Source organism: Bidens hawaiensis, unplaced genomic scaffold (assembly GCF_021521415.1).
Source record: "Bidens hawaiensis isolate Kalapana, Puna unplaced genomic scaffold, B.hawaiensis_p1.1 tig00000237_1, whole genome shotgun sequence".
NCBI lineage: Eukaryota > Viridiplantae > Streptophyta > Magnoliopsida > Asterales > Asteraceae > Bidens > Bidens hawaiensis.
In genome coordinates, this window is record NW_027491021.1 from 2,774,603 (window position 1) to 2,796,391 (window position 21,789).

At 39.6% G+C, this 21,789-nt stretch overlaps 1 protein-coding gene across 1 annotated transcript; it reads left to right on the plus strand.

The window, feature by feature from the left end:
• The first annotated feature begins 15,794 nt into the window (after positions 1-15,794).
• Positions 15,795-21,379, plus strand: LOC143614577 (ABC transporter C family member 3-like). The gene is made up of 10 exons (XM_077088000.1): positions 15,795-18,128; positions 18,255-18,341; positions 18,630-19,235; positions 19,310-19,474; positions 19,550-19,844; positions 19,931-20,145; positions 20,209-20,514; positions 20,584-20,647; positions 20,755-20,994; positions 21,077-21,379. The coding sequence occupies exons 1-10, from the start codon at positions 15,807-15,809 to the stop codon at positions 21,196-21,198; spliced, it is 4,422 nt and encodes a 1,473-aa protein (XP_076944115.1). The 5' UTR covers positions 15,795-15,806; the 3' UTR covers positions 21,199-21,379.
• Positions 21,380-21,789: the final 410 nt, after the last annotated feature.

Consider the following 21,789-nt stretch of genomic DNA (forward strand, 5'->3'; position numbering starts at 1 on the left):
CCTGTAAAGACTCGGGAGTTAGTTTTGTTCTTCGCATTGAGAGTACCCTCCCACTAAGTGAAAAAACCGATTCGGAAGCAACCGTTGAGGCTTGTATGCTAAGCAAGTCACGAGCCATGGCGGATAAAATAGGAAATTCGTTTTGTTTTCCTTTCCACCAAGCCAACAAATCAATATTGCGAATTTCGTCGACCGTTGCGCCCTCAACATAGTTTGCTCCACTATATCGACCAAGTTCGCTAGTTGGTGTGTTTCCTCTTTGCCTCTTAGCTGTCAATTCACGAACCGCATTCATCAAGTTTATAAGTTTGTCCTTGCACGGCTTACTAGTCGTTGCTTGCCTCACAAGAGACGACCTCGCGCTTGGACCATAAATTTTAAAATAATGGTCATAAAGGTCTTGAAGGTGTTTGTTAAACTTTTCCTTCGCTTCCATCGAAAAATTCGGGTCGGTCTCGTGCATACCCATGTTGTGGCATATTTCTGCACCCAAATACCGACATACCTTGATAATCGTGCCACCACCCGACGACGTTCAAAAGGAAAAGGGGTTATAATCCCGACGTCCTGATAATCAACTTGAAGTGTATGACGTGAAGAATGGTGTCTCGATAAGCGTGCCAAGAAAAAGTGTTGATCAAGGAAGTAAAGAAGACAAAGCGGCAACGAAGTGCTGCTCAAGTGTATAGGGTTTATTAAGCCAAGAAAAGGTAGGCATAATGCCCAAATAAAAAAAACAATAAAATATTATAAGGCTTAAAACCTAAGTTTGAGTAAATACTCGATACCTCGATAAATAAAAGAATAAATAACAAAGAAAAGAAAAGAAAGAAATATAAATGTATATTCAAATATATGTATGGATATATATATATAAATCTTTGTTATAAATATTATTTAAGTATAATGAGTATTCTTAAATAATAAAGAAGATATATGTTTCTTAAAGAAGAAGAAACATAGGGTTTTATGAATAAGATATCTATAGGTTATCTTATAAAGAAGGATATTTTAAACTAAGGGTTTAAAAAGAAAAGAAAAGAGATTACTTTATAAACTAAAAGTTTTAAAGTAAATGGAGGTGGCGATTATAAAACTAAGACTAAAGGTCTTAAGTCGGACTGTATATCCGACTAATAAAAAGTTATACTAGTACTATAAGTGCGAGATAGCAAGGGAAAGACCCACAGACGGTGTTGGAAGCTGATCCCAATCAAAAGGTGAATACGCCCCAACTTTTACAAACTTGTTTTCAAACGAGTCAACTTGTTATATGAAAAACTTTACATGAGACTAAGTGTCTCTAAAAACATTATGAATAAGAGTAAAAGCCTAGCCCTCAGACTGTAGTATACGTTTGTCTGGATCCTTACATATGTGGTAAAATACGGTGGGCACATCGCACCACGCTTGGTCACGACCTCCAGCCACGATGGGCTGGACCTAAGTGTAACACCCCGACCAAAGGCGGATTATACATCGGGGCGCCACATATTGTTTCATTACTCGTGACACTATTGGGTGTCAATGTTTAATAAATATTCATTCGCGCACGCGCAACGTAAACACAAGATAACATAAATCAACATAACTCAATATATTATAAGACAAAATATTCGAACAATAATAACTTGTCTTGATACATTTTAATCTAGGTCCAAAAGTAAAAACGTCCTACGTGTCCACAAGCTCCAAATGTAGCTACAGCAAACCTGAACATGTGTTAAAATAAAACGTCAAACACTTGCGTGTTGGTGAGAAATCAAGTTTAGTAGATAATAGATAACAATAATCACTGCGCGCAACACGTGTATGTCTGGTGTTTAACAAGGGTGTAATCAGATTGTGATCAAGCCTAAATAGATCATAGTTCATAGTTCAATCCGTGCTCCCAAATGAGCACAAAAACAAGAAAACATCTGCAAGTGTAAACAAAGAAAACCGTAAACGATAGGTCTCCCGTGTTCATCTAATGGATCCATGAAAACTTCGGAATAGGCCGAACAAAGCGGTTAATGATACACACATACAAATAAACAGCCAAGTAAACGTCCTCAACACATGGGATACTGCGCGACTAAAGTTCATAAACAAGTTTAAGACTCGAGTTTGTACGAACACATGAACATCCCAAAACATTAAAAATAAAAAGGGATTAGATACGAGATTACTCACTTGATAAAGATGCGTTGAAAGATAATGCAAGAACCAACTTTAAACAAGCACAAGTTAACCTATAAATAAGATTATTGTTTTAATGATTTGTTTTAATGTCTTGAATATATGATAGCATAGAACAAATTATTATATTATATATTACCGGGAATCAGGGCAGAACAGGAGAGAGAACGAAGGCAGAGAGAGGAGACGGCAGAGGACAAGGAAGATAATAAGTGTTTGTGTGTGTAGTGATAAACTATTAAGAAAACAATACTATTTATAGAGAAACCCTAGAAAACATAATCCCATAAAAAGGGGAAAAGATCTCCAAAAAGCAAAAGATTCCAAAAGCAAAAGATATCAAAAGATATGGCAGCTGCAGGGGACAAGGAAAAGCTGACAGGAACAGTAAAAGCATGGGCGAGTCAGATAAAGGTACTGGTCAAGCATGGAAAAGCATATCTCAAAAGATAATGTCAGTCACTTTTTCTGCCAACAAATGGGGTTGGTGCGCATGCTGCGCCGAAAGTAACTTTTCAGACATAAGATAGGTCAGGTCAACAGCACAGAAGATAAGACATCACAAAAGTAAACGGCTAGATTAAACAGAAGACTCAAAGGGTTTAGCGCGAGAAGGCATCGAGCGCGTGAGCGCGAAGGCAGACAGAACAAACCTTAGCGCACTGCGGGAAGAACTACAATTCTAAGCGCGTCGCGGGAAGAACTATAATCCTTAGCGCGTTGCGGGGACAGTTCGCCTCGCGTATCGCAGCAACAGATGGTCTTCACGCAGGCTTCCTTGTAAGGAGTCTGGCGCGTGGAGCTGCGCAGACAACCTTAGGCGGGAAGAAACAAAGGACAAACAAAGAGAAGGGGGGGGGTTCAAGGCTTAAGGGCGGAACGACGACAAGAGAGAGAAAGAGGCGGGACGGCAACAAGAGGGAAAAGGAGGCGGAGAGAAGAAGAGGGACGGGACGGCGGAAAGGAAAATATTATTAGTAATATATATATTTTAAATGTCAAGTTTTTAAAAGAAAATAATTAAATTTTAAATTATAAAAAGAATCGGATCAGAAAACGGGTACCTGGGTCGGGTCGGATTCGGGCAGATGTCACAGTCTCCCCTACTTTAAGAAATTTCGTCCCGAAATTTATCTCGAAGTAGGTTGCGCAGAGAACAGGTGCGGGTACTTGATCTTCATTTGATCTTCCCTTTCCCATGTAAACTCGGCTCCGCGCTTGGACTCCCAGCGGACTTTAACAATAGGGATACGACTGCGCTTGGTTTGCTTAACCTCGCGATCCAAAATCTCAACAGGCTTCTCAACGAAATGCATGGATTCATCAACTTGAACTTCATCAAGTGGAATGTGAAGGTTCTCGTCGGCTAAACACTTCTTGAGATTGGATACATGGAACGTTGGATGCACATTGCTGAGCGCGGGCGGCAGGTCAAGTCTGTAGGCAACTTTTCCCACACGCGCGAGAATCTTGAATGGACCAACATAACGAGGAGCAAGCTTACCTTTCTTCCCAAAGCGGACAACACCTTTCCAGGGCGACACTTTGAGGAGAACAAGATCACCAACTTGAAATTCGAGAGGCTTTCGCCTGCGATCTGCGTAACTCTTCTGTCGGCTTCTGGCAGTCAGCAGATGATCACGGATCTTGGCGATTTTATCGGTTGTCTCTTGAACAAGTTCGGGTCCTGTGATTTGAGCTTCACCCACTTCGCTCCAACAAATCGGGGAGCGGCACTTACGACCGTAAATTGCTTCAAAAGGGGCCATACCGATACTGGAATGATAGCTGTTATTATAAGAGAACTCGACCAGAGGTAGGTGTGAATCCCAATTACCTCCAAAATCAAGAACACAAGATCGAAGCATATCCTCAAGGGTTTGGATAGTTCGCTCAGACTGTCCGTCAGTCTGAGGATGATATGCAGTACTCATGTCCAAACGAGTTCCTAACGCAGTTTGGAGAGATTTCCAAAAGCGAGATATAAAACGGCCATCGCGATCGGATATGATGCTCAAAGGAGTACCATGGCGGCAGACAATTTCTTTGACATAAAGCTGCGCGAGTTGCTCAACACGGTAGTTTTCACGAATGGGCAGAAAGTGGGCAGACTTGGTCAAACGATCCACTATTACCCAAATGCTATCATGTTTGCTTGCTGTCAAAGGTAACTTGGTAATAAAGTCCATCGCTATACATTCCCATTTCCACGCAGGAATTTCTGGTTGTTCGAGCAAACCAGATGGGCGTTGATGTTCAGCTTTTACCTTAGAACAAGTCAGGCATTTAGCTACGAACACAGCAATATCCTTTTTCATACCAGGCCACCAATAAGTAATGCGCAAATCCTTGCACATTTTATCAGCGCCGGGATGAATAGAATACCGAGATTTATGCGCTTCACTCAGGATATCAGCGCGAAGATTCTCATCAAAGGGAATCCAGATGCGATTGAGATAGCAGAGAATTCCACTCAGATTAGGGACAAAATGAGCTTCCGCGCCACACGCTAACTCGGCGCGAAGGTTACCATTACTGATGGATGCGCGCTGCGCGACACGAATGCGTGATTCAAGGTTGCTTTGAATCGGCGCGAAGTGAAGCTGGGTGCGCGGCAAGATACAGTTAAGCTGGCAGGGTTTTCGGCTGAGCGCATCGGCTACCACATTAGCCTTACCAGGATGATACCGGATCTCACAATCGTAATCGCTGATGAGTTCGTTCCATCGGCGTTGCCTCATGTTGAGTTCCTTTTGATCAAAGATATGCTGAAGGCTTTTATGGTCAGTGTAGAGGATACACTTAGTACCATAAAGGTAGTGTCTCCAGATCTTCAAGGCAAATACAACTGCGCCTAGTTCGAGGTCGTGAGTTGTATAATTCTTTTCATGAACCTTGAGTTGCCTTGATGCGTAAGCGATAACCTTGCCTCGTTGCATAAGAACACAACCGAGTCCTTGGTTGGATGCATCGCAATACACGACAAAATCTTCATTACCCTTAGGTAGCGCAAGGACAGGAGCTTCACACAACAAACGCTTGAGCGTTAGAAAGGCTTCTTCTTGCTTCGAGCCCCAAATATACGGTTTACCTTTGTGCGTTAGAGCTGTTAAAGGCAATGCGATCTTTGAGAAGTTCGAAATAAATCGCCGGTAGTAACCAGCTAAGCCCAAGAAGGAACGGATTTCGGTAGGAGTGGATGGCGTAATCCAGTTCTTGATTGCTTCAATCTTGGATGGGTCGACATGAATACCCATCTTGTTTACAACATGACCAAGAAACTGTACTTCATCAGACCAGAATTCACACTTGGAGAGCTTGGCAAAGAGCTGCTCGGCTCTAAGCTTTTGCAACACCAACCGAAGATGTCGCTCATGCTCGGCCTTGGTCTTAGAATAAATCAGAACGTCATCGATAAACACAATCACGAATTTATCCAAGAAAGGCCTACACACCCGATTCATTAGATCCATGAAAACGGCGGGTGCGTTGGTTAAACCGAAGGACATGACCAAGAATTCAAAGTGGCCATAGCGAGTTCGAAAAGCAGTCTTGGGAATATCTTCATCGCGGATGCGCAACTGGTGATAGCCAGAGCGGAGATCGATCTTGGAGAAACAAGAGGCACCTTGGAGTTGATCAAAGAGGTCGTCAATACGCGGTAAGGGATACCGGTTCTTAATGGTGAGTTTGTTCAACTCGCGGTAATCGATACACATGCGAAACGTACCATCTTTCTTTTTAACGAACAACACCGGAGCACCCCAGGGCGAAGAGCTAGGGCGAATGAATCCTTTAGCGGTCAACTCTTGAAGTTGACTTGCCAATTCTTGCATTTCAGCGGGTGCAAGACGATAAGGAGATTTGGCTACGGGGGAAGCACCAGGGACAAGATCAACACGAAACTCGACTTCACGAGCGGGAGGGATACCAGGAAGATCATCGGGAAAAACTTCAGGGAAGTCACGCACAATAGGGATTTCGCGAAGTTTCTTTCCTTCATCGGGTTTAACCACATGGGCTAAAAATGCAATACACTTCTTCCGCATGAGTCTTTGAGCTTCGGCGCAAGACATAAGCTTAAGACCACTGGAGGGTTTCTCGCCGTAGATGTGAAGATCACCGTTTTCTCGAGGAATGCGAATCAACTTCTTGGCGCAAATAACTTCGGCGCGATTATTCGAGAGCCAGTCCATACCAATGATAACATCGAAACTTCCAAGAGGCATGGGGATGAGGTCGATTAGAAAATCGTTTTCGTTAAGGTTAAGCGTGCAATCCTTAATCACGGAGTTAATTAAAACAGTTTCACCATTAGCCAATTCAACTGAAAAATTTTCTTTTAAGTTATCGCGCGGTCGCGCAAGCTTCTGCTCAAACGTGCGGGAAATAAAACTTCTATCGGCGCCAGTATCAAAAAGTACGGAAGCATAATGTCCGTTAAGCAAAAATGTACCATTAACTACGTCATTATTCGCTTGCGCTTGGTGCGCGGTTATATTAAAAGCTCGTCCGCGCGTCACTTGGTTCGAGATTTGGTTCACCGGATTCGCTTGTGTGATTTGCACTTGTAGTCTCGGGCACGCGTTCCGGAAATGACTGGGATCACCGCAGTTAAAGCACGACCTGGGTCGTGGATTAAGGTAAGTTGGTTGAGGGTTTTGCGGGTAGGTTGGTGGTGTTTGCGCGATTGGGTTGGCGGGAGGGACTCTACAGAACTCGGCAGAGTGACCAACGCGGCCACATCGGTTACATTGTCGACACGGGGTTTGGGTTGGGTGGTGAAGTTTACAGGTTGGGCAAAAGGGTTGGGTTCCTGTGTAAGGTTTCTTAGTTGGCGGCGCAGGGAGTGCTGGATTGGTTAAGGCATAGTTGTGGACTATAGGGGGAGTTGGGTAGGCTGACAGTGGGGTAGGGGCGTATACTGGAGGTAGGTAGGGTTGCTGGATAATGGGTGGGCTGGTAAGCGCGTAAACTTGTCTGCGCCTACGCTTCGGGTTGTTATGGTTTGAGGGTTCTGGTTTGGTTTCTGTTGGTTCAGGGGCAGTCTTGGTGGGTTTGGTCTTCTCAGCTCCCCGCAGGAACAAGGTTCCTGCTCTGACATGGTTGTCGCTGAGCACAGCGGCCAACTCGATGGCGTCAGAGAGGGTTGCTGGGTTTCTGGCCCAAACAGAATCTTGAATTTCCATGGGGAGACCCCCAAGGAACTTCTCGATGGCTCGGCGGGAAGGGGTAACAAGGTGAGGGACAAGCAGGCTTAGTTCATGGAAGCGCGTCGCGTACTCGCGCGCTTCGCCACTGTACTGTTTCAGGTTCCAAAACTCTTCCTCCAGGCGCTTTACTTCGTTGGGAGGGCAGAATTCTCGCGTCAAGAGATCCTTAAATTCCTCCCAGAGCATGCTGGAAGCAGCCTCTGCGCCACGCGCATGAGCTACTCCATTCCACCATGTAAGCGCTCTAGATTCCAGGACACTGGAAGCATATAGGGTTCGTCTGTCAGGAGGGCATTGGGTATGGAGGAAACTGTTTTCAATCTTCTCGAGCCATTGGAGCATCACGGTGGCTCCTTCAAGCCCTGTGAATTTCGGAGGGTTACCCGCATTAAAGGACTTAATGTTATAACCGGAGGGGTTGGTATTGTTTTGGCTCAAAGCTTGGGCTATTGCGGCGGCCATTTCCTGGGAACGTTGCAGCGAACGTCTGCGCGAGGCTTCTCTCCTCTGATGACGGCGAGACAGCGGAGGCATTCTATAAAAGTTTTAATTTTGTTAATATCTTAGCGCAAAGTATAATCTTATAAAGCTTGGTTTCGCGGGGTTAGATACCATCAACAGTTAAAGTAAAACATGAATTTGGATGCAAACTTAATACAGATAACAAATTCGAATCGAGAATCGACAATTCGTGTATCACCATGACCTTCCGAATTCTCAATTTAAAATGACTAGTAAACGAGCATTGGAGATTGACGATTCATGTATCACCATGACTTTTCAATCCTCAATATAAAATATACAAGAAAATGAGTATTGTAGGTTGACAATTCATGTATCACCTTGACTTTTCAAGTCTCCAACCTCAGAACATAATCGTAAATGGAATTTGAAAATCAACTATTCATGTATCACCATGACTTTTCGGATTTTCAATCCCAACAAACGAATATGTAAGTAAAATCAATAAAAATCGAAATCCAGCAAAAATCGAAATATCGCGAAATAAAACATAAAACCATGCGCTGCGTCTACGCAAGCATATTTATAAATAACGAGTAATTAACAATAAGCGCGCAAACATGAGATTTCTCTCATGCGCGAGAAGGGACTCTTAGGTATTCTAGGCCGTTACGTCTAACCACCTATCCTAAAGTCAACGAGCTCTGATACCAATCTGTAACACCCCGACCAAAGGCGGATTATACATCGGGGCGCCACATATTGTTTCATTACTCGTGACACTATTGGGTGTCAATTTTTAATAAATATTCATTCGCGCACGCGCAACGTAAACACAAGATAACATAAATCAACATAACTCAATATATTATAAGACAAAATATTCGAACAATAATAACTTGTCTTGATACATTTTAATCTAGGTCCAAAAGTAAAAACGTCCTACGTGTCCACAAGCTCCAAATGTAGCTACAGCAAACCTGAACATGTGTTAAAATAAAACGTCAAACACTTGCGTGTTGGTGAGAAATCAAGTTTAGTAGATAATAGATAACAATAATCACTGCGCGCAACACGTGTATGTCTGGTGTTTAACAAGGGTGTAATCAGATTGTGATCAAGCCTAAATAGATCATAGTTCATAGTTCAATCCGTGCTCCCAAATGAGCACAAAAACAAGAAAACATCTGCAAGTGTAAACAAAGAAAACCGTAAACGATAGGTCTCCCGTGTTCATCTAATGGATCCATGAAAACTTCGGAATAGGCCGAACGAAGCGGTTAATGATACACACATACAAATAAACAGCCAAGTAAACGTCCTCAACACATGGGATACTGCGCGACTAAAGTTCATAAACAAGTTTAAGACTCGAGTTTGTACGAACACATGAACATCCCAAAACATTAAAAATAAAAAGGGATTAGATACGAGATTACTCACTTGATAAAGATGCGTTGAAAGATAATGCAAGAACCAACTTTAAACAAGCACAAGTTAACCTATAAATAAGATTATTGTTTTAATGATTTGTTTTAATGTCTTGAATATATGATAGCATAGAACAAATTATTATATTATATATTACCGGGAATCAGGGCAGAACAGGAGAGAGAACGAAGGCAGAGAGAGGAGACGGCAGAGGACAAGGAAGATAATAAGTGTTTGTGTGTGTAGTGATAAACTATTAAGAAAACAATACTATTTATAGGGAAACCCTAGAAAACATAATCCCATAAAAAGGGGAAAAGATCTCCAAAAAACAAAAGATTCCAAAAGCAAAAGATATCAAAAGATATGGCAGCTGCAGGGGACAAGGAAAAGCTGACAGGAACAGTAAAAGCATGGGCGAGTCAGATAAAGGTACTGGTCAAGCATGGAAAAGCAGATCTCAAAAGATAATGTCAGTCACTTTTTCTGCCAACAAATGGGGTTGGTGCGCATGCTGCGCCGAAAGTAACTTTTCAGACATAAGATAGGTCAGGTCAACAGCACAGAAGATAAGACATCACAAAAGTAAACGGCTAGATTAAACAGAAGACTCAAAGGGTTTAGCGCGAGAAGGCATCGAGCGCGTGAGCGCGAAGGCAGACAGAACAAACCTTAGCGCACTGCGGGAAGAACTACAATTCTAAGCGCGTCGCGGGAAGAACTATAATCCTTAGCGCGTTGCGGGGACAGTTCGCCTCGCGTATCGCAGCAACAGATGGTCTTCACGCAGGCTTCCTTGTAAGGAGTCTGGCGCGTGGAGCTGCGCAGACAACCTTAGGCGGGAAGAAACAAAGGACAAACAAAGAGAAGGGGGGGGTTCAAGGCTTAAGGGCGGAACGACGACAAGAGAGAGAAAGAGGCGGGACGGCAACAAGAGGGAAAAGGAGGCGGAGAGAAGAAGAGGGACGGGACGGCGGAAAGGAAAATATTATTAGTAATATATATATTTTAAATGTCAAGTTTTTAAAAGAAAATAATTAAATTTTAAAATATAAAAAGAATCGGATCAGAAAACGGGTACCTGGGTCGGGTCGGATTCGGGCAGATGTCACACTAAGTACGTTCGAGTGAGACTGACCATGTGTATATTTATGGTACCTAAGTATGTCGAAACGCTGCGGTGTTTTGCTGGGGTGACCTAGTGTAGAGACTCAAGTTTATAATGATGTTGTTTTAGCTTAATTATTCCTAAGACACAATGGGCCGGACCTAAGTTATGTCTCGAGGGGTAATCAAGTAAAAGAAAATATTTTTAACGTTAGCATATTCACCAGCATTCATTGCTGACGTAATTTCTAACATTTTGCAGGTAATCAAGAATATGGCTTGAAGAACGAAGTGCACATGATTCCTATGGCTCGAATATTTTGTTAAACTTAATTATAACTAATGGTGGTTTTGTAAAGTATAAACAAGTAACCTTAAATGAGACTTTTGTCTCATCTTTTGTATTGTAAATATTTATAACTTTAAATCCACATGTTTTATAAAGTCTTCCGCATTAACGCGTAACTCTGATTTATTTACAAATGTGGTACCAACCGATGGTCATACTCCTAGGCCTTAGATGGGGGTGTGACAGGTTGGTATCAGAGCCATCGATCTTAGCGAATTGGGTATTAAAAAGATAATACCCAAGCTTCGATCCAAGCATAGGAAAATATTTTACTTGTTTATTTGAATAGGGATAAGATTGGCTGGTAACCCTTTCTTTCCCTCTCCTCAATATAAACCACCTAATTTAGATGTCCTTCGAGAAATTAATAGAGTATTATGATCATGAAGCAAAAAGAGCATGAGAATACTACAAATTCCCAAAAGACGTCATGAGTGAAGATTATTATGAGGCTTTCTTCAACCGAGACCAATACATTGAGCCACCCAAGCCAATATACTTCCCTGGAACCGTACATTGTCCAATTAACTTACCTAATAATCCACCCATACAAAGAAGAGATCCCCCGAGACACTCAAGCTACCACCCATCAACAATACCGATGTATTATCCTTCTGAAGTTCCCACCTATCAACCAACCAAAGTCCCGCCATATTACCCTTCTAGAGGTTCGACGTACCTACCACAGAATCCTCACCCTTCATACGCCTTCCTCTCCAACCGAACAATCATAGAGGAACCAAGATCTCCTTCATCCGACTGGATGCAATGCCACTCCGACCAGCGAAGGTGGCATACCGGAACTTCTGCCATGGATGTTGTCGATTCCCACCTTAACAAGGAAGGACCCTCTCACAAGCCCAAAATGAGGGTGATAATGCGATACGAGAATTTTCGCATACCCGCAATGTCAAAGGAGACTATTCAAATGGAAGAAGAGGACCCCGAGGAAGAGTACCCGGAAGAAGAGGAAACGGGAGAGGATCCAGAGGAGGAATACCCTGACAATCCGAAAGAGGTCACAACGCCGGTGGAAGAGCCATTCTCTCACCCAAGCTATGGTTCAGTTGATCCCTACATGCAATTTCTCCAAGAACTTAAAATCAAAGCATCATCAAGCTTCCCACCGTACCAAGGAGAAATACCATCAATTGAAGACCAAGCGAATGAGATTCGGGAGCAGAACGAGGCTGCCGAGGCTTTCTTTAACTACCTATCCGATGTGACTGCAACACCATACCTGGATCCGAAGAACCATTTCGATGTTGTTATGATGGGGTACCGTGATCCACCACCCCGCTATGGTTAACCTAATGACATTCCTCAGTCACAGGAGGAGCATCTCGATCGAGCCCTACATGAGACAGATGACCTTCGAAAGAAGATAGCCATTGATGGGAAGAAAAAGAAGAAGATAGGAGAGACGCTTCTTCGCAAGTGCAACAAGTTAACGAAGATTGTGAAGAAATTTATGAGGATTGAAGTAATGATTGTGATGATGGTGTGTTTTCAAGAAATGAAGTTTATGTGTTAAAATAGTTTGTATGTTATGTAAGAAAATTAGGATAGGTAAATATATATATCGAATGAACGATATATATAAGTATGTTGTAAAAAATTATATATATATATATATATATATATATATATATATATATATCGTTTTATGATATATGTATATGTATAATAAATAGAAATGTGTATTTAAGGAATGAAATTTGTTAAATTTCAGATTTAAAAAGAAAAATTGATAAAGATAAAGATAAAATGTCTCGACAAAGTGATAACCGTGAGGCTTCTCGAAAGGAAAAAAGATGAATCAATTCCCGAAAAATATATGAGTCAAATCCAAAGAATGATAAAAGATACGGTTAGAGAAGAATCTATGGCTAGATCTCAATTGAAACATTCCAAACATTCTCAATCTGTTAATCTTTCCCGAAAGTCCGTAAAGTCCCGACCAAAACCATCCCATGTCGAGGAAAGTGTTCATGAGTCGAATGACTCCTCATGATCTTAACTCCTGATTTGAGTTTTCTTTTAGGGAATTAAGCTTAAGCTATGAATGAGAAGAAATAACTTATGGGTAGTTATATATAGGGGAGTGACTGATTGGATAAAGATTTAGTCATCATCAAGATTGGAGGCTTACTTTTAGGTACTCTAAGTTTAATAATCTTTCACATGGACATATGTGGTTGATTTATTTGACCTATCCGAATAAACAAGCACACCCAGTATGACTTTTAGTTAAATAATATTTTTAGGAACCAACTTGGTCATTCAATCTCCGACTAGAAACAAAAGTGATGTTTCAAAGAAACTTCGAATCGAATTTGTCGCTGTCTTTGAGGAAATTACTTATTATCAGAATTCATTTTTAAACGTGCAAAAATACACAAACATGTATGTCGTTACCTTCTATGGTTTACGGGGTTGGAGGTTTCCTTTTTAAGTTATTTTATTTTAGTATCATATTTTTGAAATAGCTTTATAAAATAATATACACACAGACTGTTAAAATTAAATACAATCTATTATGTTTATTGTTCGTAAGATATTAAAAGTTAAAACAGTTTATTATAATAAGAATATGGTTATGGGGGTAGTGGATGAATGTCAATTGTTATCATCTACTCTAATTGACATTAAAGTTTTAGTTGCTTTTTAACTTGGATTAGAAAACTATTGACTAAGCAAAACCCTTATAGGGGCCTAATTACATGCTTCATAAATATATTTTACTTAAACGACGGGAATGAATGATTTTTAACCTTACCCCATTCTAAAATGTTAGTGAATTTACGCTGTTATTCGAGGACAACGATATCACTATCTAATTACAAATATTTGTGATTATGAACATGTATAAATTGTGTCTATAAAGTGAGTGATTGAGTACACATTATTTATCTCGTATGAAAAAAAAAACTATTCTTTTAAATGAGAAATGGCGACAATTGACAACGTAAGTGTATATGTAAATTTCTTGACAATACACGATGTTATATGAGACGAGTGGAGGAGAACAAGATGAGAACATTCCCTTTTGTTTTAGAGTTGACTTTTACATTGAAGCTTCATACCTGACCTCGTTCTTTGTATGTTTTACTTCATTCTTCATTTAACTAACCTAATCAACCATATATTTATGACCATACATGTGGAATGTATCTTCTAAAGACGAAACGAAGATGGGTGAAAGGGGCCCGCTAGGCACCGTCTTTGGAATCAATTATATGCTTATAAAACATGTATTTAAAAAATATTGGTACAGACACACTACAAAGTAAAAAAGCTTTCATGGATGATTCATGAGTCGAGCTAAGGATAGTTTAGAATCATGAAGCTCTTCAATAAAACTTTTAATGTAAAAGTTTTGTGTCGACGAGCACCACTTATATAATACCTCAAACCTCATCTAATTAACTTCGAATTGATTTCAACTTAGTTAAATTTATATTGCTTGTTCAAATAACACACCTTATTGGTTATTGGAGAATTGGGGGAGGTAATAAACAAAATTAATATAACTAAAAACTTACCTAATCTCATTTGGACTGTTTTGATGGTTATAGTAGGAATGAACGTTTTCGGTACGGTACGGTACAGTACCAGTATTTTCTATATTTTGCATGAAATACCGGTATCTAACTAGTACCGAACTAAACATTTCGATACCGATACCAAATATTTTTAATTTCAGAATCAGTAGCGGTATCATTAGGAGCTCATCCATAGTTATACGTTATTATGGTCTAATTTAGCAATTAATCAATTACTAATGTTTTTCATGTTTTCGATTAAAACACACCAACACACATAGACACGTGTTAATGTGTTATTGGATTAATAAGGGTTCTTTATTAAATTATCAAAAGTAACCATAGTTATGTATACCCTCGTACACTGATACAAACAAGTAACTGCCTCTGTTTCTAAGATTGTGAACACCACATGTACTACGAAATGACTCAAAAGAATATATACCCTTTGCATTGGTCCACATAAGTTGTATTTGGCATTGATTATTGACTTTGCAAATAATGGGCTTTACAATAATCCAATTATTAATTGTGAAGATATAAAGGAAAAGTAAAAAAAAAAAAAGATTGGAAATTGGGAATTGTCCATTAATCAATCATTTAGGGGGTGTTTGGAAATGTTTATTTTCACCAACTTAAAACTTATAAATTTTTTAAAAAATAATAAGGTGTTTGGGATTGCTTATATTGTGAGGGGAAAAGTTCCATAAGTTACACTTTGATAACTTAATGAAAAGTTATCAGGAGGTAAAATAAGGAATCCCAAACACCCCCGTAGAGATTTAGCTTAATCGAAACCGGATGGAAAATGAAGATTGGACTGAAGACGGCAAGGTAAAAGGTTTGAATCCGATTCTAACCGGGTTTACCGCAGTGGGCCTTTGGTAGGTGGATTTTCCCTAAAACAGGATATGGTCAGGGGTGGCTCGTGGGACAGCGAAAACAAGCTAGGGCTTTAGGCCTACGCTTAATTAAGGCCCCCAAGTTTAAGAAAATATTATATATAGATATATTATAATGGATAAAGTAAACTCAAAGTAATGTATTGGTGTTGTGGTAAGCTTGGTTGTTACTAAAGTATAAGTTATTAGTTCAAAAATTGTAATAAGCAAATTTTATTTTATTAACAGTTGTCATGAAAAGGCCTCAAAATCGTGTTTCGATTTAGGCCTCCACATTCGTTGAGTCTGTCCTGGAGATGGTGAACTTGAACTACTCAGTACTATCACTTTTTATCATTGGGTTACCCCTAGCGGCCCGGCTTATATTCGTTGTTCATTCAAAAAAAAATAAAATCAAGCAGGTCTAAAAAATATCTTTTTGTATGTGGAATATGTGAGTGGGTGTCATTGCACTCACATTAGTTTAAAATTGACAAAGAAAAAGACAAAAGGGGATGGGGATGGACCAATGGCCAGTTGGCCACCAATTTTGAACAGATCCCAAGGTTATGATATCACACAAAGTCAGTCACTTTATAAACTAAAGCATTGAGATATTATTATTGAACCATCATTCATGGGCATGCCACTACCTTTGTCTCAGCTTTCAGTTCTTACAATGAATGATGACTTTCTGTTGGTGCATGGGTTTTCTGCTTTAGCACACCTTAGTTTCTTGCTTCTTGTATTCATCACTTATCTCTGCAAAAAGGTCAGTTCCAAAGGTCCTAAACAGATGCCCAACAATGGGGTATTGTTATACAAACAGACCCTGTTATATTGTGTGGTCCTTGTGGTTCTTAACTTTGTTATGTGTTTCTTGAACCTTCTTTATTGGTATAGAAATGGTTGGGTTAAAGAAAACATTATTGGCTTTTCGGATACCGTTGTTAGAACTCTAGTTTGGTTATTCGTTTCGGTTTACTTGCACAACCATGTGTCTAAATCAACAGAATCTAAGTATCCCTTTGCATTAAGGGTTTGGTGGTTTTCTTCTTTCTTCGTCTCTTGTATTTGCCTAGTGTTAGACTGTGTTTTCCATAAACAGATTCATAGCTTAGAACCTCAATTCTTGATGTTAGATGCTTCATCGACTGTTCTCGGTTTATTCCTGTGTTATGTCGGGTTCGTGGTTAAGAATGAAGATGGTACCATTGCCCGTTCCGATTATCAACCATTGCTGGATGACAGCGATTCCAAACGTGGGGGCGAAACTATAACTCCTTCTGCAACCACTAATATATTTAGTCTTCTTACTCTCTCTTGGATTCAACCGTTGATTTCTGTAGGATATAAGAAACGGTTAGATCTAGAGGATGTTCCACAGCTTGACAGTTTAAATAGTGCTAACAGATTGTTTTCGGTTTTAAGAAGTAAACTAGAATTGGATAAGACTAAAAGCAGCCAACCGAGTACTTTTAGCCTGTTCAAGGCTGTGATGTTGACAACATGGAAAGACATAATAATTACAGGTCTTCTTTCTTTAGTGTCCTCATTAGCTTCATATGTGGGGCCGTTTCTCATAGATACACTTGTTCAGTATCTAAACGGACATCGAGACTTGAATGAAGGCTTTCTTCTAGTTTCCGCATTCAGTGTTGCTAAGATTGTAGAGTGTCTGGCGCAACGACATTGTGATTTTAAGCTGCAACAGGCTGGGATTAATGTCAGAGCTGCTCTTGTTTCTATGATCTACCACAAAGGTTTGACCCTTTCGTCTCACTCAAAGCAGGGACACTCCAATGGTGAGATCATTAATTTCATGGCTGTTGATGCTGAAAGAATCGGGGATTTCTGCAAGTTCATTCACAAACCTTGGCTGGTCATTGTGCAAGTTAGTCTGGCACTAGCAATATTATATAATATTCTCGGGATTTCTTCATTAGCTACCTTTGTTGCAACCGTTTTAGTCATGCTATCTAATCTACCATTAGGGAAGTTACAGGAAAAATTTCAAGAGAAACTGATGAAATGTAAGGATAAAAGAATGAAAACAACTTCTGAAATATTGAAGAATATGAGGATTCTCAAGCTTTATGGATGGGAGATGAAGTTCTTGTCTAGGATTAATGAAATTAGGAATAATGAAGCGCATTGGTTATATACTTATTTATTTACTATTGCTATGACCAATTGTGCATTTTGGGTTGCACCTACATTTGTGGCTATAGCCACATTTGGTACGTGTATGCTTGCTGGCATCCCACTTGACTCAGGGAAGGTATTGTCTGCAGTTGCAACATTTAAGAATCTTCAGGAATCAGTGTATAATCTTCCGGATACAATAACTATGATAGTGCAGGCTAAAGTTTCACTTGACCGTATTGCATCATTCCTTAGTTTATCCGAATTAGATTCTGGGCTGGTAGAAATAGTCCCCAGAGGTAGTTGTGACACGTCAGTTGAGATTGTTGATGGGAATTTCTCATGGGATGCGACATCTTGTAATCCGACATTGGTTGACGTAAATTTCAGAGTTTTTGATGGCATGAAGGTTGCTGTATGTGGTCCTGTTGGCTCAGGAAAGTCAAGCTTACTATCTTGTATACTAGGAGAAGTGCCTAAATTGTCAGGAAAAGTCAAAGTTGCCGGAACGAAGGCTTATGTTGGTCAATCACCATGGATACAGAGTGGGACGATAGAACAGAATATCTTGTTTGGTAAGGAGATGGACAGAGGATGTTACGAGAAGGTTCTAAAAGCATGTGATTTGAAGAAAGATCTTGAAGCTCTATCTTTTGGTGACCAAACAGTTATAGGGGAGAGGGGAATCAATTTGAGTGGTGGTCAGAAACAGAGAATACAGATAGCGCGTGCTCTGTATCAAGATGCCGATATTTATCTGTTTGATGATCCGTTTAGTGCTGTTGATGCTATTACGGGAAACCATCTTTTCAAGGTGAGTTGACCACTTTAACTCACAATATTTCATGTTTCCTCAGGTTTACTCATTTAGGTGCTTAAATTGTTATGCCAAAAACCATAGTTTGATGAAATTTAACTTGTTAAAGTAATTAATGCACAGGAATGTATGAAGGATTTCTTGGAATCAAAAACAGTGATTTATGTCACGCATCAGGTGGAGTTTTTACCTGCTGCAGATCTCATCCTGGTAAGCTTTTTGAAGTATTCTTCCTAGGGTTGTAAATGAACCTAATGAACACGGACATAGCTGTTCGTGTTCGTTCAACTTTAACCGAACGAACGGGGATTTCTTGTTCATTTGATAATAAAATTTACATGTTTGTATTCGTTAACGGTATAAACGAACGGTTCACGAAAGTAAACGAACGAACATAACTGACCATAGATGAACAAAATTTTTTGTTTATGTTCATTCATTTCTTAAATAAACGAACTTCCCGCTGAATGGTTCACTGAATGTTCGGTTCGTTTATAGGTCTTGAGGGATGGAAGAATTACACAAGCAGGAAAATATGATGATATTATGAATCTAGGAGGTGACTTTTTAGAACTTGTTGGTGCTCACAAAGAAGCTTTGTTAGAAATTGATTCTGTAGGGCATAGTTTAGAAACTTCTAAAAAGGATATCCAAGACGAGACTATAAAGGGTCAAAACAGTAATTTAGTTCAGATGGAGGGGAAGAAAAGGCAGCTTGTGGAAGAAGAAGAAAGAGAAAGCGGTAAAGTGGGTGCATCAACCTATTGGAAATACCTTACAACTGCTTATAAAGGAGCACTTACTCCTTTGATAATATTAGCACAAGTCATGTTTGAATCATCTCAAATCTCAAGCAATTACTGGTTGGCTTGGGCATCGTCTACATCTGAAAGCAATGAAGCGCGTGTTGATAACTTCAAATTCATTATTGTTTATGTGGCTTTTGGTATTGCATGCTCTTTTTGTATTCTAGCCAGATCGTTTTTACTTATGAAAGCTGGATATGAAACAGCTAACCGCCTTTTTGACAAAATGCATTATTGTATTTTCCGTGCACCTATGTCTTTCTTTGATGCCAACCCATCTGGTAGAATTCTAAACCGAGTAAGTGAATACATTGTTTTCTTGCATTTTGCTTAATGATTAGGTGACTTGATTTTTAGAATCTATATTTGCAGGTATCTACAGACCTAACTGCAGTGGACTTGAATGTACCTTATCTTATTGGCCCATTTGCCTATGTGGTCATACAGCTTTTAGGCATTATTTTAGTTATGTCACTAGGTGCTTGGCCCGTGTTCCTTGTTTTCTTTCCCGTGGTTGGAATTTGCATCTGGTTACAGGTAACAATACTTGCTGTAAAAACCGTTTCTTTTGACGATATTATTGTGTTTGACATGTATTCATTGTGTTTGAAGCAATATTACTTGCCTTCAGCACGAGAACTGTCACGATTGGTTGGAGTATGTAAAGCACCAGTCATTCAGCATTTTTCTGAAACAATATCTGGATCAACAACTATTAGAAGCTTTGATCAGAAACATAGATTCCAAGACACATGCTTGAAACTGATTGACAATTATTCCAGACCAAAGTTTCATGTTGCTGGAGCATTGACTTGGCTCGGTTTACGCTTGGACATGCTGTCATCTTTTATTTTTGCTTTCCTTCTGGTGTTTCTAGTCTCTGTTCCTGAAGGAATAATTGATCCAAGTAAGTAAATTTTACAACTCAAAATCAGGATTACAGCTATAACCATAAATAAGTAATATAACTCATCCTCTTCCAACCCGTTGTAGGTACTGCGGGCTTAGCAGTAACATATGGGCTAAATTTGAGCATGTTACAAGCTTGGGCTATACAAAAGCTTTGCAGAGTGGAAATACAATTTATTTCGGTTGAAAGAATATTTCAGTACAGTCGTATCCCTAGCGAGCCTCCTCTTGTTATAAACTCAAACCGACCTGATCATCTCTGGCCTTCACAAGGAAAAATTGATATTCACCATCTGCAGGTAATACATTACTGTTTTTCTTTAAATTAAACTTTTTATTAATCTTTAAATAACGGTGAATAGGTTCGATATGCGCCACACATGCCATTTGTGTTGAGAGGTATCACTTGTACTTTCCGTGGAGGTACAAAGACTGGAATTGTAGGACGAACCGGAAGTGGTAAATCTACTCTTATTCAAACACTCTTTCGTCTCGTTGAACCGGCCAGTGGGGAAATATTGATAGATGGGGTAAACATTACATCAATTGGACTCCATGATTTACGCTCTAGATTAAGCATAATTCCCCAAGATCCCACTATGTTTAACGGAACCGTTAGAAGCAACATGGACCCACTTGAAGACTATACAGATGATCAGATTTGGGAGGTACATTAGATAGATTTAATATGCGTATGCATATGTATGGCATTAGTAACATTTAGTTTTTGATTTCAGGCTCTTGATAAATGCCAGATTGGTGATGAGGTTAGAAATAAGGAAGGCAAGCTTGATGCTGCAGGTTCTTGATTGCTCAACCATTTTAGCGTTTTTTTTTTTTCATTATACTTTGCATAAAAAATAAAAATGCAAACTTTTGATAACCCATTGTTTGTAAACTGGTTATAGTTACTGAAAACGGTGAGAACTGGAGCATGGGCCAACGACAGCTGATCTGTCTTGGGCGTGTGCTACTGAAGAAAAGCAAGATTCTGGTTCTTGATGAGGCCACTGCATCAGTTGACACAGCAACCGATAACATGATTCAGAAAACACTAAGGCAGCACTTTTCAGACTCTACGGTGATAGCAGTAGCACACCGAATCACCTCTGTGGTGAAAAGTGACATGGTTTTGGTTTTAAACAATGGTTTGTGTGAGCTCGACCGGTTATTCTGTCTTAAATTGTTTGTGTCTGTTGTGCATATAAACTTGGTTTGTGATTGATGCAGGTCTTGTTGAAGACTATGATTCTCCAACAACATTGCTTGAAGATACATCATCTTCTTTTTCCCAGCTGTTTACAGAGTACAGCATGAGGTCGAATTCTAGTCATGTAACCAGCTACAGTTGACCATCGCCTAATGCCAAATTGCAATCATTGTGTTCGGGGCGTTCGTTATAGAAAAAAAAGTATAACTGTACAACAATCACACTTACCACTAATTGACTGTTTTGGATGTATTTCATTATGGCATTGTTTATAAGAATTAAACAATAAGCCGTTATATATAAGTTGATACAATTATCATTTACTGGTAATTTTATTTTGATCCCTCCATGACAATATTTTGATGAAAAATTTTGTTCTTTGTGAATTAAGGCAATAAATAGTTACTAGTTCTTCTTAGTGTCCAATTAAGCATTACATACTACACATAAACTATCTAATACGACATTAAAGAGGATTAGGCTGTTTTCTTACATTAAAACGAGTGGACCCATCGAGCTATGAGCTGACTCCAGTTGAATGCAGACTCATTTAAGATAGATTATAATAACATTACCAAAACAATCTGTTGATGACAATGCTTTTAAGAAAATTGTGGTCTTAAACCCCCCAATAAGTTTGGTCAGACAGTGTAGTTCGTATGTTGAATTTGACTGAAAACTCATATTTCTTCATACGACGATTGCATGAAAATTATTATTAATATAAAAATCC

What these genes read in the sequence shown, in the direction of transcription:
- LOC143614577 (XM_077088000.1), top strand. Translation starts at nt 15,807, where the DNA reads ATGGGCATGCCACTACCTTTGTCTCAGCTTTCAGTTCTTACAATGAAT. An exon ending in CGGGAAACCATCTTTTCAAG is followed by an intron (nt 18,129 to 18,254) that starts GTGAGTTGACCA and finishes ATTAATGCACAG; the next exon opens with GAATGTATGAAGGATTTCTT. An exon ending in CAGATGATCAGATTTGGGAG is followed by an intron (nt 20,515 to 20,583) that starts GTACATTAGATA and finishes TTTTGATTTCAG; the next exon opens with GCTCTTGATAAATGCCAGAT.